At 43.1% G+C, this 14495-nt stretch overlaps 3 protein-coding genes across 3 annotated transcripts; all 3 read left to right on the plus strand.

Moving 5' to 3' along the window:
• Positions 1–4849: 4849 nt before the first annotated feature.
• Positions 4850–5116, plus strand: C922_05648 (hypothetical protein; the record flags this gene model as incomplete). Its single annotated transcript, XM_008821219.1, has 1 exon — positions 4850–5116. One exon carries the CDS (start codon positions 4850–4852, stop codon positions 5114–5116), a length of 267 nt encoding a protein of 88 aa, XP_008819441.1.
• Positions 5117–6497: 1381 nt separating this feature from the next.
• C922_05649 (hypothetical protein) lies at positions 6498–6692 on the plus strand (the record flags this gene model as incomplete). Its single annotated transcript, XM_008821220.1, has 1 exon — positions 6498–6692. One exon carries the CDS (start codon positions 6498–6500, stop codon positions 6690–6692), a length of 195 nt encoding a protein of 64 aa, XP_008819442.1.
• Positions 6693–9584: 2892 nt separating this feature from the next.
• C922_05650 (hypothetical protein) lies at positions 9585–11135 on the plus strand (the record flags this gene model as incomplete). The annotated part of the gene is made up of 1 exon (XM_008821221.1): positions 9585–11135. The coding sequence occupies one exon, from the start codon at positions 9585–9587 to the stop codon at positions 11133–11135; it is 1551 nt and encodes a 516-aa protein (XP_008819443.1).
• Positions 11136–14495: the final 3360 nt, after the last annotated feature.

The following is a 14495-nucleotide window of genomic DNA, read 5'->3' on the forward strand; positions in this document are numbered from 1 at the left end:
TATCATTTAAAGGGTTAGAATCCCGGCTGTAATATAATGACATAACAGTTTTAGGAAGTCCTTTGATGTATCTGCAGTAGCATTCTTTTTGGAAAAGCGGTATCCTAAAAGTAGTATTATATGCAGAGTACTGTCCTCCCTAGAATATCATTGGTGTCCATAACATTAATGTTACCAGGATATCTTTGACAAGAGGATACGAATATGCCTAACATACAAACCACTTATCCTTTCAGGGAGGCGAAAAGAAAAAAGTGAGGTGGAAGAAATTCCCAAAGTAGAGTCTATACATTGACGGTACTTCGACATTGAGCAGAATTCTCCATTTCAGAGGAAAAATAAATATATAGGGTAAAACCGTATAAAGGACTTAAAAATATCAAGAAACATGGTTAGGAGGTAGCAGCCAAACATGGGAAGGAGGAATAGCACACTAGAACCAAAGGGAAAGAGCTAACTTAACAAATAAGAGTACCTGAAGCAATGTTGACGGAGAAGGAATCACCCCAGAAACATTGAACATGGACAGGAAAGAGAACACCTACAGTAACATATGAGGTGGGATATTCACCGGGCCCAATACCGCATCAAACAAGAGAGGAGTTGATTGCAAACCTTCGTGTGTCAAAATACACGCCATTATTCCAAGTTAGGGGGAAAGATATATAAGTACGAAATTTCTTACCTATATTAATTGGTGTTCTAAATTCTTTGCTGTTTGTATTGAGCGTTATTTCTTGAATTACAAACTGTACAATTTTATTTGTTACCATAGGATGTAATATCCTATGATACCATTTTTGATTTTATACATGGAAATATATAATTGTTTAAAATAGATTTATTTCCTCTTTGAAGTTTTAGAAGCTTTCTTAAAACCATTTTTCTTCTTGTAAAGATATAAGACACTTTCTGAGGTAGATTTTGGGAGAGTTCCAACATTTTCTGTGTCTACGCTTAGTGTAAAGGTGTCCCTTTTTGTTGTATCTAGAATCATAATCATAAGATATTTATGTTGACTGCATGGGTCACTACTATTCAAAGGTCTGGCATAAGGGTTGTGCTGTTACCTGTATATTCTCTGTTGCCATGATATAGAATATGAGGATTCCAATTCTTTGGATCCAATTACTGATATCACCTTGATTTTACTTTTTTCTATTCCTTTGCAGATTATGAGCCAAGTGACTATGAGAATAACCTCTTAATTTTGAGAAGTCCTCCACCTTTTTATATATAGAACTATTTTGGCAGTAGGAAGACTCATTGAGAATGAATGAATCCAGTAAACCGCGCTTTTACTCATGTAATGTGTGGATAAGTTGCGGCTGAGTGTTATATATAATTCCACGGTTCATGATTTACCAATCGCGCGTAACCCACCTTGTTAAAGAAAAATGCGAAACAAGGACAAGATTATATATAATTTTGGCAGGGACGGCTTTGACTTAGAATGAAAGAAGAAGAAATTAAGAAATATTCCTACCTGAAAGGAACCTTAAAGAAAAAGGTAAAGAGAGAGGAGAAAGGGATTGTACATAAAAATATCAACCTGCAAATTCTACACATAAACTTTGAGCGCACCATCAAATAGGTGCACAAAAAAAAGAACACATTTGCAGAAGTCAAGATACCTTTAGCACAGGTGCAAGAATTCTAATGTGACTTGATTCTACGTTATTTTAAAGAATTATTGGCAAATGACCTTCCAATTTGACTGAATTTATTCGGCAATCACAGATATATTAACTTAAATTAAAGGTTTCCATCAAGGAGTACTGCGCTTCCACTGCAATCTATGTGCAAATAGGTGGCTTTCATTATAATTCCGAATTGATTGTTACATTTCGGCAACATAAGGATGTCATTAAACGATACAATATGCAATTAGTCATATCCCCGTGAACTGCAAAATTTCAAGATGAGAGATAAGTGGACTCGACTTTCGTATTCATGCGCATTGCTGACAGCTATACGGGTGACGTTCTGTCGTACGCTTCATGTGTTTGATCTTATCTTATACTTGACAGTACATGACAGGTGTATTCTAACCTCTCGCACCCAAGATATCCTCCGTTCTGGTATGCTCAGCTTCAATGTCCCACTATATATATCAATAACACTGCAGGAAGGAGAATATTTAGTTGTCGGCGTACCATGGTACAATATCCCCAGCTTATCCATTCTTTGAACTTACCGTCAGCGCCGGCCGTGCTCATATGTTGCCATTATTATAAGATATATGCCTTCAAGGATTGAGCCGTCCAGGGTGTGATTAACGTATTGACAATATTCTTCTTTATCGAAAATTTATAATCATAAAGAATATTTCATACCTTTAATACGTCACGTATTTATGGCTTAAGCTGAAACAGCAATGTAAACATCTTACTGAGGCATATAAGTCTCCTATTTTCTTCACGTGTTAGAAGATGATTATTCTCCTCTTTCATCTTTATGCTACCTGTGCTTGCGTGATTTAAACTTTTAACAGTCTACTAATGAGTATGTTGATCACTGCTTGTCTCTTCCTTTAAAATTCATTGCAAAACAGAAGCTAATATTACAGGAAAAGTGAATACTATGATAGGTATAGTCACAATTTGTGTTATTTCCCATTATTCTCTTATTCACTTATGTATTTTGGGTAATATTTCAGGTACTGAAGTCCAAGGAGGGCATATCTAGAATTATATATCCTCCTTTTAAACAGTGAACAAAATAAACCTGATATGTTTGCTAGAACCGAATCCGTATTGAGGAATGGCGTCATTATAAATAATATAATTACTTGTGTATAAGTGTTTATATTCCTATATCTCTTATATAGTGACAGAATTTATTTATAAGGGCAATGATAGAGAACTTTGGACCCCAACAAAAGAGGATTATATGATACAATAATCAAAGCATTACTTTATCGTCATGAGATTAAATATGATACAAACCAAATGTAGCTCATTATTTAATAAAATTATGAAATTGTTAAATAAAGAAAAGAATATTATCAATATCGTATCATCCTATCGCTTAATTCTCCAATAATGAGTGTATAAACCACCTAAAGGAAGCTAAGGAAAGTCATGTAGTTAGATTAATGATTTTACCAATGTCACACTAATCTATAATCAGAGGGGACCCCTAACCAAAGGGGTTTCTACGACAAGTCTTATAGATTATTAGGGAATCTATAAGAGACTTCTTTATTCCCTATGTATATTTATTCGTTATTAATGGACTGAACCATGTGAATCTTCTTATATATAACCTTCTTGTGTCAACCTTATAGTGAATTAAACTTTAGCTTTCTCATGATGTATATATTGAAGGAAGCATAATAATGTTAACTGATGTGAGCAGTCCATAGGTTATTTATACACATATCTACAGAGAATATTAATGTTAAATATTCCCTAGATACGATTGTGTGGAAACTGATAAAATTAAGTAGATAATACCGTAGTAATTATGAAGTCTCTGAAATAGATAAGACGTACTGCTAAAAAAATGTTCATATATTGAGAATTACTGGAGAACCAAGAGAAGAAACTACCTCTACACCTGGGAAATTGTAGGTTCTTTATTGAATATGTTACGTTTTCAAAATATAATTAAACAGAAGCAATAGAGCAAAACTTAAGAACAAAGGTTCTAATAGTTAAATAGTTTTTACAGCCGGTGTACAGCAGTCACTTCACCTTATATATTAACTAGTCTGTATAGTTCCTTTGCCTAATCTTATACTATATTAAGGGTTTGTGATAAATATATCTATTCCATAACTGCTAGATATCAATGAATGCAATTTAGGAACAACAGGATGATTATTACCTCTATAACAAGAAGCTGAAGATATCTTATATTATTTCTCATATTAACGACTGATTATTAAATCAAACAGAATTCAAAAGTGCAAGAGGTCCAAGAGAATAAGGTCCTTCGCAAGTGAAGAGTCGAAATTATAGTACCAATAATCAAGGAAACTATGAATTAAACTATATAGTATTAAGCGTTAGACGAAAAATACAAGAGACCTAGACGAAGATGATATCCAAGTGGAATATTCTCGATATTATAATACGAATAGGCAAAAAGCAAGAAGAATAACCAGGCCGTTTTATACTCATCACCAGCGTGTCTGAGTAGAGAAATATTCAACTACGAGATAGCCAGACTACGTCAAATATATCATAATATTAAATATAATGGAAAAAGACAATACGAAGAAGTCAATAACCTGGTTAAGGATTCTTATTTAAACAAGGCGTCCAGAACAGGATAATGGGGGAAAAAGTCTTAGACTCAATGAACTATCAAGAAGGTAAAGAATGTATATATTCCTCCAACTCCACAAAGGAAAGGGGAATAATGAAGGGTAAATAATATCAACCCAAGTCCCCTATTGGAGCCAAGTAACTGACCAATTAAGAAAATCACAAGGTGATATATTATCTATCCTAAGTATTTAGTCTGTTCATAACTACACATAGTAGACAGGTCAAGTATACTCATAGCAAAATCCCCACCCCAAGCCTACTAAATAGGAGTTTTTCGTTATAATCTTAATAGTGTCAGATATCTGACTATCGGAAAATTAGACATCTCTAGGACTAGGAAACCCGCCCTCAGCCCTCAAAACAAGATGACCAAATATAAAGATTCTGCAAATATGTGATACCAGATGGTCGAACATGAAATTATAACTCCCACCTTATTAGACGAGTTTCAACAGTAAGTGGAATGATATATAATTCCCCCCATATACAACACAAGTAGCCTCTCTTGAGGACGGAAAAAGTGAGATCAGGTTAAAAGCAAGTTAATAATTATAGGATCTAGCATAAATTTAATGTTCATAATCAAAAGGAACAACCCAACAGTAGTGTCTTACAAATACCCCCACAGTAAAAGAATCCCGTCTCACAATAGAAGAAGAATTAATATCTCACTCCAACGCACGCCCCTCTCCCCCTCATCCAGAAAAGAAATAAAGGAAATCAAAGAAGAGAAACCCAAACCCAGAGGCGCAATATCCGAAACTAATATCCCCCAAAGAAAAGGGAAACAAATACCGAAGGAGCCCCTGGGAAAATTACAGCCGAGTCAACCAAAGTAAAGAATAACTCCAGCCATATTTGTCAACAATAATGAGCAAAGTGATAACTAGCAGCAACTCCAATAAAATTAGAGGAGCACATAAATCAGTAATGACGTCTAAAGCTGACTGAATAGACTACCCTCCCGAGAAAAAAAGGAAAAGAAAGGAATAAGGACCTTAGTCTCCAGGATATAAAAGTCAACAGAAATTACCAACCTGGATTACCAGATTGAACGATCTGACTAAACACCAGGCACAGGAGGAATATCGAAAAAGAAACACAAGCTAAGGGCAGAATCAGCAATTAAGCCCTCCACCTGGGCAAAGATTGGGTAATTCAAATAGAACGAAAAACAGAAGATAAACAGAAGCCCCAAGGCGCCTCACTCAAAACAAAACCAAGTCTCAAGAGTAGAGTAGTCAACTGAAGGAACCTCCTAACCCGGACATGTCAAGACCCTGAGTGCAACAAAAAAAACTATCAACTAACCCCAAGAAAGCCGAAGAGATAAAAGAGCAGACTCCAAGCAATATTCCTATTAAGGTAACAACCCGAAAAAAGGACCCATGAACCCCAGTGACATCCGACCACAGCACCAATCCCCCTTCGATCTCAAAAAAATTGAAAGATAAAAATCCCGAAGGTAATAAAAACCTGAAGATTCATCCATTATCCTCGAAGTTCTAATAGAGTAAATAGCGACTAGGAACAGGCTCCCACAAAGAGGTGGGTAGTCTAATCCCAAGAGCAACAAAAAGAAGCAGGCGTATGATAACGGTTAGGCATAGCCGAGGATGAAGAAAGAAATCAAATAATAGGGTCAAATGGAAGAATCCCCAAGCAAACCCAAGCAGAAATCAGGCGGGAAACACATTTAGACCCCCAAGTCTCTATATTCCTCCCCCCAACGAGAGGAAAGGGCCAGATAGAAATTCCTCAATACTACAACACTCCGGAAGTACCAAAGATATATAAGAACTCTTCCAGAAGGACAAAAATCAAAACAAACTCCCTTAGGACTAAGTGCCAGGAATTGGTCAAGGAGCTCGGAAGTCATAATTTCGTAAAAAGGTTCACGGAGAAATTCAATTAGCAAACGAAGCTCCAACAGCCGCTGACTCAAAAAAGAGCCCCTAAGGAACCTCCAACACCGGAAGAATCAGGTTGAAGGATCGTATAATCCCAAAAGGGAACCCTCCAACGACTCAACAGAGGACTAAGAAAGAAACCCCAAGGCGACTCCCCCCAAATAATGACCATATGGGCACAAGAGGGTAGTAAAGATAAGAAAAGATACACGTCGCCACTCGCTATAAATGATATATCAATTGATAAAGTCCACCGGACTCCAAAAGACAGTCCCAAATCCTAGCGGTCTAGAACAGAAAGGAAAGAAATATGCAGCCTGAGGAGGATCCAAGAAATATCCGAATCAACACCGAAGTATTAGGAACGAATAGCACCGAGAATCCAACCCACGGAAATCCCACTCCTATCAGGGCGCAAAAGACCAACGGCCCAAGGCAGGTACAGGAAAATCCACACCTCAGCAGGGGACTAAACCACAGAGCCATACAAAAACAACAGCCTTAACCTCAAGGCCGCAACCTGATTCCTAAATCCGAAGAGAGGGATCATCTAGAAACATTGGGCCAGGGAGTTCAAATTAGGAGGAAGTCCGGAGAGGAACCCAGGGATCCGCTGATCTCCATCGATAGGAGAGGGTGGTACCATAGACAACGAGTAACTGGAGCAAAAACCATAGAGGCGTGAGATAAAGGGAAGCTATCGCACCCTCCCCGTCTAAAGCCGTAAAGGGACCCCCCAGATCCTAAGCAGGCAAGGGGGAGCGGCTGACAACTTCGATGAGCATTGGCTACGAGAAGGGAGAACATAGACGATGAGGCCTTAGGGGGAAAAGAGAACACCGTTCCTGTCTAAAATAAAGTATCAACAATCCAAAAAGTCCCTAAGAGTAGTAGAGGGGTAAAACAAAGTCCGGCCAAGAGGTAGGTCAAGGCATTGGGGGGCCATTTCTCGACCCAAGAGGGGTCTTTCGAGTATCAATAAAATCGAGCGACCCCAGGAATAAGGTAAAACAACGAATCCAGCCTAGTATCGGATGAGGAGAAAAGAGGCCGAGTCTCTGCATGACGCCACGAAATCGAGGGAACGAATTATGACTAATCCCTCAGGATAATATCGGCAGAAACGGGAGCGGGGCGCTCCAGAGTCGATAGCGACAATAGAGGAAAATCGAAGGAGGGAATAACTAGGATAAGAGGACTGAGTCGAAAACCAAGAGCGAGTGGGAAACTAGGGGGGCATCTGGCGCGGAACCCCAACCGAAAGAGAAAGCTAGGGAGGGTGACTGACTGAGCGGAAAGTGGAACAACATGGCGAATGACAAGCATACGAAAAAACGGAGGGAGTTTCAAACCAGATAGAGTCGACAGATCTGCCGAACGACCAGGATCTAGAATAGATGGAGACGACGAGGGGGGGTGAATACGGCGAGGATAGGAAGCTTCAGAAGCCAAATCAACTCCCCGCAGCAACAGAGAAAGAATAAACAATCCAGAAGAAGTAGGCAGCCGATACAAGGAAGGCTTAGGGAGTTAAAGGAAGGACCAGCAGGAAGGGTTAGTCTCTCCCTTAGTTCAGAGGAGAGGGGGCAAGAACAGGCCTAGGAAAACACAAAGGGAAGGAAACTGCAAAAGAGCAAGAGTAGGGGAATTCAGCACCGGCAACTTCTCATGGACCCTCAGGGAAGAGGGGCTTTGGCGAGAGAAGATCAATGGGAGTAAGGAGAAAGAGGAGCGACAGATCTGCTGAATATCGGAGCGAGTGCGAGACTGGACGACTAAGGAAGTCATGGGACGTATATGCGATCCCAAAGGAGGGAATAGTAAATACCGAAGAAGGAGAGAGTGAACTGTCGGAGTGGGGCTGGGTTAGGACTCTCAACTAGGCGAAGTTCCTGGAAAAATTAGGGAGCTCCCGGGGACTGTAGATAGGGAAGGAAAAGGAAGACGAGTTCAGGAGACTGACAAAGGAAGTGAAGGAACATGAGAATCATCCCGTCCGAAAGAGGACAGAAGGGGCATGACTGGTGATTCAGAGGAGCTAATTCAGGAGGATATCTGCAGGGGCCCCCCCGAAAGACGAACCAGAAGGAACGAAACAAATTAAAGGAGGATTGAGCAGGATGAAGCAACAGATGGAGAAGGAAGGAGGTGGATCTAAAACATTCCAGGACAAGAACGAGGTAAGGATGAGAAAATATGTCAGGAGAGGCAAAAAGGATAGGACACGCCGCAGGAGCAGATAACCAAAAGGGAAGGGATGAAACTGGGGACAGGGAGGGTCGGAAGGAGGTAGAGGATGGGAGGCTGACAGATACGGAAGATTCGATAATAATCCCCAGGAAGAGGAGAGGCTGACCGAAAGACGGGGGAGTGATAAAGGGAGGAGTGGGGAAAGGGATTCCATCGAAAAGTCAATCAGTATCCAAGGGACTTGATAAGAAGCCGGGAAAGAAGGGCGCGATTAAATGAATACATGAGGTGTGGAAAAGCACGGCCAAAGAGTAGTGAACCTCCTGAGTAGTCAGAACCAAAAGGGAAAGACGCAATCTGAATTTAAGCGAGGAGCCCCAAAGGCAGGAAATCTTGTAAAGGAGAAGCAAAGGACCATTGGAAAGAAGCCTCAGACTGAAGGAGGGAATTAGATCTCAAGGGTAAGCAACAACATGAGGAGGACCACATGGAGGATGTCTTATGGAAGCGTGACTCGCTTAGAGGGAGCGAGCCTGATTCTATAGCCAGATGCCCAAGAATTAGAACAAGGACAGCCTTATCTAAAGGATGGAACAGTCAGTGGTAGCAGAGCGCAGACCGACAGGCAGACGACGCGGCCCCTCCAGCACGTGAAGGAAGCTGTTTCGGGGTAGCTGGAGAGCAAAGGAAGTGGAGGGGAAAAGGAGTGCTCTGCGGGACCTTCATGGAGTGGTCAGGGGGAGGGACGAATCCGAAGAGAGATAGGAGACGACTAAGCCACCATTAAGAGGAGGGACCAGTAGAATATGAGGAGGGGGAAGCAGGAGACGCGGAGATTAAGATAGGTTGGCCTTAGGAGATCTAAGAGAGGGGGATATAAAACGGGGGAGGGCATCCCCAGAAGTCAACGCGAGGGACGTTCAGTTACATCCCAAGCACACAAAGTTAAGAAGGGAAGTTTGGAGAAGAGGAGAAGGAAGAAACGTCTAGGCCAAAACCCAAATCTTAATAGCACCACGCATTTAGGGGAGGAGGAAGATTCACTGTAAGGTGCCGAGGCATCCTGTAAATCAGGGAGGAATGAACAAGGCACGGAAGCAGGGAAGGAGCCAAAACTTGCCCAAGGGAAACAAACAGCCGAACATCAGGCCCAAAAGGAGAGAAGAGTCGAGGGAGGTACATTTGAAGGATGTAATTTATCATCCTCATGAGGCTAGAGCGAAGGACAATTAAGAGCGAACCTAGCCCAAGTGACAAGCCAATGGAGGTCTGTAGATGGAAGGATGCAGTATGGTTAGGGGCAGCAGTCCACGACATAGGCACTTACTGCGAACAACTACAAAAAGGACATGACCGGCGAGAGCAACAGTCTATAAACGAGTCTACAAGCAGGGTCTACTGGTTAGAGAAGTTCGTTACCAATCTGAAAAAGGAGGATCTCAGGACCTTATACCAACAGTTCAGGAATCAGGATGTAATAGGAGGATGCGAGGATGAGGGGAGAAATCTGGGGAGCATCACCTGGGAAGATTTAGTCAACAATGTCCTACAGGCTATGGAACCCCTCACAACCTTCACATATGAGCCGGAAGGGACAGTTGATCCTTCGAATGATAAGATTAAGGGAGCCTCCCTCGATTGGCGGGACATACTCTCAAGGAAGCTCTGCCAAGGCTCCGCACATTCACCCGAGTGGATGGGCCTACTTATCTGCCTGGTAAATATCTGGGGTCAGACCATGACAGGCAACCCTAATTTAAGCAAAATGCTCCCGCCCGTTTGTCAGGATCTCTTGCAGGAAATCGAGATGCCGAAATGTTTATGGGACTCCTGGCTCTTAGAAACACTTGGAGAAAAATTGCTCCCACGACAAACGACCGAGTCGCCGGTAGCACCTAACGATGAGATACAGGGGAAGATAGGTCTAATATTGAGTATCTATGGGGGAATAAGTAAACTCTGCCAGACCTGTGGTCCCTATGAGTTAAGTCAATTGGTAGAATCACAGGACAGCGCGTCAGGTAGGAAGCAGGCTTTATATTGTATATTCGACAAGGGGACATTAGAGTGTGGAGCAGGATTACAGCACCTCAGCGGAAGGACGAACTATCTGATATATAGGGACCTAGAGGGAGTTAAGTCAGGAACTTGTGGAGAACCTGGGGCAGGAAAATCAAAAGCAGTCTTAAACGATGAGGAGGCAAAATCAGGAGTAGTAGACCAGAAATCCGCGGCGACTGACCCAAGAACCACTCAAACGAGTCCCACGGAACCAGAGGTAGGGGGGCATTCCATGAGTCTCATTAACTTGGGCGATGCTAATCTCCATAGTCCCAAAGCATCGCAGAACCTTGCCCCAACTGACGGAAGAAGCCCCAATCGGAAGTCACAAGAAGAAATAAACGCAGATAGTGAGAGGTCAGAGAGAATATATCTCGACGAAATGAGGCCTAAGGGGGGGGACCATAATGGTCAAATTGCTTTGCCTAGTGATGACCCCTCTCCCTCCGGATTAGTGAGGGTAAAGACAGCAAGGCCAAGTCTCCAGGCGGGTGAACCTCGGCTGGACCCCTCCTGGGGAGGGTATTCAGGCGTCCTAGGAGGAGGTGTTATAGCCGTCATGTTTGCGAGTATAGGTCTCTATGGCTTCTGGCGGATAGGTTCCTTCAAGTCATGTGTAGGCATGAGGGGATCTACGGACAAAAGACACCTAGTAGGATATGGGAGTTTACCTCCCAGGGGAAACTGGAGAAGATAGAAGCCCGTGGAGCCTGCGGAACATGGTGGAATGGATGGGGGTGCGAATGATGGATACCCCCCCCAGGATGCTCCAGAGGAAGTATCCAGGACGGGGTGTAGCTCCCCTGGTGATGTTATGATCCTCATGGAGAGGGTTTCAGGGGAGAAATCTATATTGGCCCAACCACAAAGGGAAGGAGTGGAATGAACAGGCCGATTGATGCGAAACTATGGGACACTGGGAGGGGACAATTGTGACTTTATTTTGTCTCTCTTGACTGTTCCTTGACCAATCAATGGTGAAGTAGTTATCTGGTTTCATCAGGTAGTTACTTGTTACTTCAAAGTAATCTTTTAGTAATACATGCTCCGGAATTTGCGGGTAGCTGCTAAAGACGATGAGCTTAGCTCTTCTTCTAGGAATTAGTCTCAGGTTTAGGAGCTGAATTAATCTCTCAGAATTTTTAACCTGAGGGTTCTCTGCCTAAGTATTAATCTCTATGACTGACATCTTAGGGTGAAATTCCGAAATTCCGGAGGCGAAACTCGAGTTGTTAGGAGGGGAGGTTCAGGAAATTACGGCGTGTCCTAGGGTTCAGTTATGTGGTTTAGGTATGGGTTTTATATTTTAATCTTCGGGCGTCATAGTTTGTGGTTTGGGCTTTAGTTTTCAGGTTCAGGGTTCAGGGGGGTCGGTTTAGGGGTCAGGTTCAGTGGGAGGGGGGGGATGGGGTTCAGGGATTACGGTTAGGGTCAGGACTTATGGTTCAAGGTTTAGGTTTAGGGGTTGGGGGTTATGCCTTGGGTTGTTGGAGGATGGTTCAGGTTTCAGGTTTCAATGGTCAGGTTTCTAGTTTTAGCGGTCAGCCTCAGTCTTCAAGGATTAGGGTTTAGGGTTTAGGGCTTAGGTTTCGGGGGTTAGGGTTCAGGGTCTGGTCTCTAGGGGTCAGGGGCTACTTTTGGGGCTTCAGGTGTTAGGGTTGATTTTTATGGATCATGTTCCAGGTTTAGGTCTCATGGTTTAGGGTTTAGTGGATACGGTTCAGGCTTTAGGTCCCTATGGTTCAGTTTTACTGTTTATGGTTCAGGTTTAGGGTTCAGGTTTAGGGTTCAGGTTTTAGGTTTAGGGTTCATGGTTAGTGTTTAGGGTTCAGGGTTGAGGGCTCATGGTCTAGGGTTGTGGGTCCAGGGGTCAGGTTCCGGGGGCTACTGTTCAGGGTTCAGGGTTTAGGATTTAGGGGTTAAAGTTCAGGGTTCAGTGTCCAGCGTCTAGGGCTTAGGTTTTAGGGTTCGGGGCTTAGGGGTCAGGGTTTTGGGGTCACGATTCAGGGATCAGGGTTTAGGCTTAGGGATTCGGGTTTAGGGGCTGGGGCTCAGGGTTTAGGGGCCTAGGCGTCATGTTCTAATGGCCATGGTTCAGGGTTTAGGTTTAGGTTTTGTGGTTAGGGCTTAGGTTTGAAGGTCTAGGGTTCAGGGTCCAGCGATAGTTTTCTGGGTTTAGGGGTTTGGGTTACGGTTCAGGTCTTAGTCTTACGATTAGGGGGCATGGATCATGGGCCAGCGGTTAGTTGTTAGGGTTCAGGATTTAGTTCTAGGGTTTAGTTCTAGGGGGGTGGGGTCAGGTTCAGGGTTCATGGCTTCATGGTCTATGGTTTGGGTTTAATGTTGTGTCGTTCAGCGTTCAGTCGCTAGGGCTCAGGTATCAGGGTTTTATCTTAGAGTTTAGTTTTCAGGTTTCATCGGTTAGTGTCCAGGGATCAGTGCTTAGCTTCAGGGTTCCGTGTTGTGGGATTAGGATTTAGGGTTATCTTTAGGGTTCATGGCTCAGGGATTACGGTTTAGGTTTCAGGATTTAGGGCTGATGGGTTAGGGCTTAGGACTTGCGTTTTAGGGTTTAGGGTGGAGGATTCAGGTTTAAGGATCATGCGTTAGTTTTCAGGGTTCAGGGTCTAGTCCTACGTTTCTGGGTTTACGTTTCAGTTTTAGCGATGAGAGTTTAAGGTTTAGCTTTAGCTTACGCTTCAGGGTTTAGCTTCAGGGTTCAGTGGTGTGGGATCAGGGTTTAGCCTTTTGCAGTGATGGTGTAGGTTTCAGGGTTCAGGGTTTAGGTTTCTGGGATTAGGTTTTAAGGATTGGGGTCAGCGTTTAGGTCTCAGGGATTAGTGGTTATGGGTTACTTTTAGGTGGGAGCGGTTTGGGATTATGTTTTAGGCTCAGTCTCAGGGGTCAGAGTTCAGGGACGATTGGTTAGCTACTACGCTCCTGGGATCAGGGTTTGGAGGTCATGGTTCAGGGAGGAGGGTTGAGGAATCTTTGATGAGTGGTTATTGTGTCTGGTTTTTGGGGTTTGGGGTTAGTTTTTAGGTGTCAGGGGTTATGATGTAGGTTCTTGCTTCAGGTTTAGGGTTCAGGTGGTATGCTTTATGTTCTACGTTTAGGGGTTCCGTTTTGGTTGGTTTCGGTGTGGGGGTGTTGTTGTTATTGCTACGGTTTCGGATTTGGGGTGTTTCGGTTTTGCGTTGAGGGGTTAGTCTCTTAGTTTTTAGTTTCTAGGTCTATTATTTAGGTCTAGGTATCAAGGTTTAGTTGTCAGGGGTTATCGATCATCTGTTAGGCGGGAGGGTTGACGGTTTAGGTTTCAGGGTGGAGTTTTCCGGGTTTATCGGTTAGGGTTCAGGGATCAGTTTCTAGGGCTTAATCATGCTGCTCTGGGGGATTCTTTTTTGTGTCTCGGCCCTTGGTTGTTGGGGTTTGATTTTCACGGTTGATTCTTCAAGGATTAGCTTCAGACTTCTTGGGAGTCAGTTCGTTACTTTTGAGATTGTCAGGTTTTACGGTTGGGTCCTACCTTCATGGGGCATGGCTTAAGGCTTATGGTCTATTCTCCAGGGGCTAGTGGTTAGTTGTAGATTTTAGGTCTCATGGGGTACTGTATAGAGATGAGGTTTAGGGTCCAGTTCTTAGGAGTCTTCTTCTCGATTTTGGCCTCAGGGCTCACGGTCCAGGGGTTGCGTCTTCTTGTAGTTTCATGGTTTAGGTGCTCAGGTTTTAGGTTTAGGTGCTCAGGTTTTAGGTTTAGGTTTCAGTGGGAAGGGGATGACCTAGTTTTTTTGTTCAGGGGCTAGTCTCATGTTTCAGGTTGCTGTTCTACTTTCAAGTTTTAGTCGTTAGTGTTTATTGGCCTGCTTAGGGATCACGGATGAGGGGTGAGTGGTTAGGGTGTATGTTTTTCTATATGGTACAGACTTTACCATCAGGTTTCAGGGGGTAGGGGATTGAGGTAGGTCTACTGTTCTTGGTCCTCTGTCTAGGGGCGAGGGTTGAGGTGGTGGTTGGCCTATCTAGTTTTCAGGACCTAGGTTTCATGGGTCAGTTGTTC

This window comes from Plasmodium inui (genome assembly GCF_000524495.1).
Source record: "Plasmodium inui San Antonio 1 unplaced genomic scaffold supercont1.123, whole genome shotgun sequence".
Taxonomy (NCBI): domain Eukaryota; phylum Apicomplexa; class Aconoidasida; order Haemosporida; family Plasmodiidae; genus Plasmodium; species Plasmodium inui.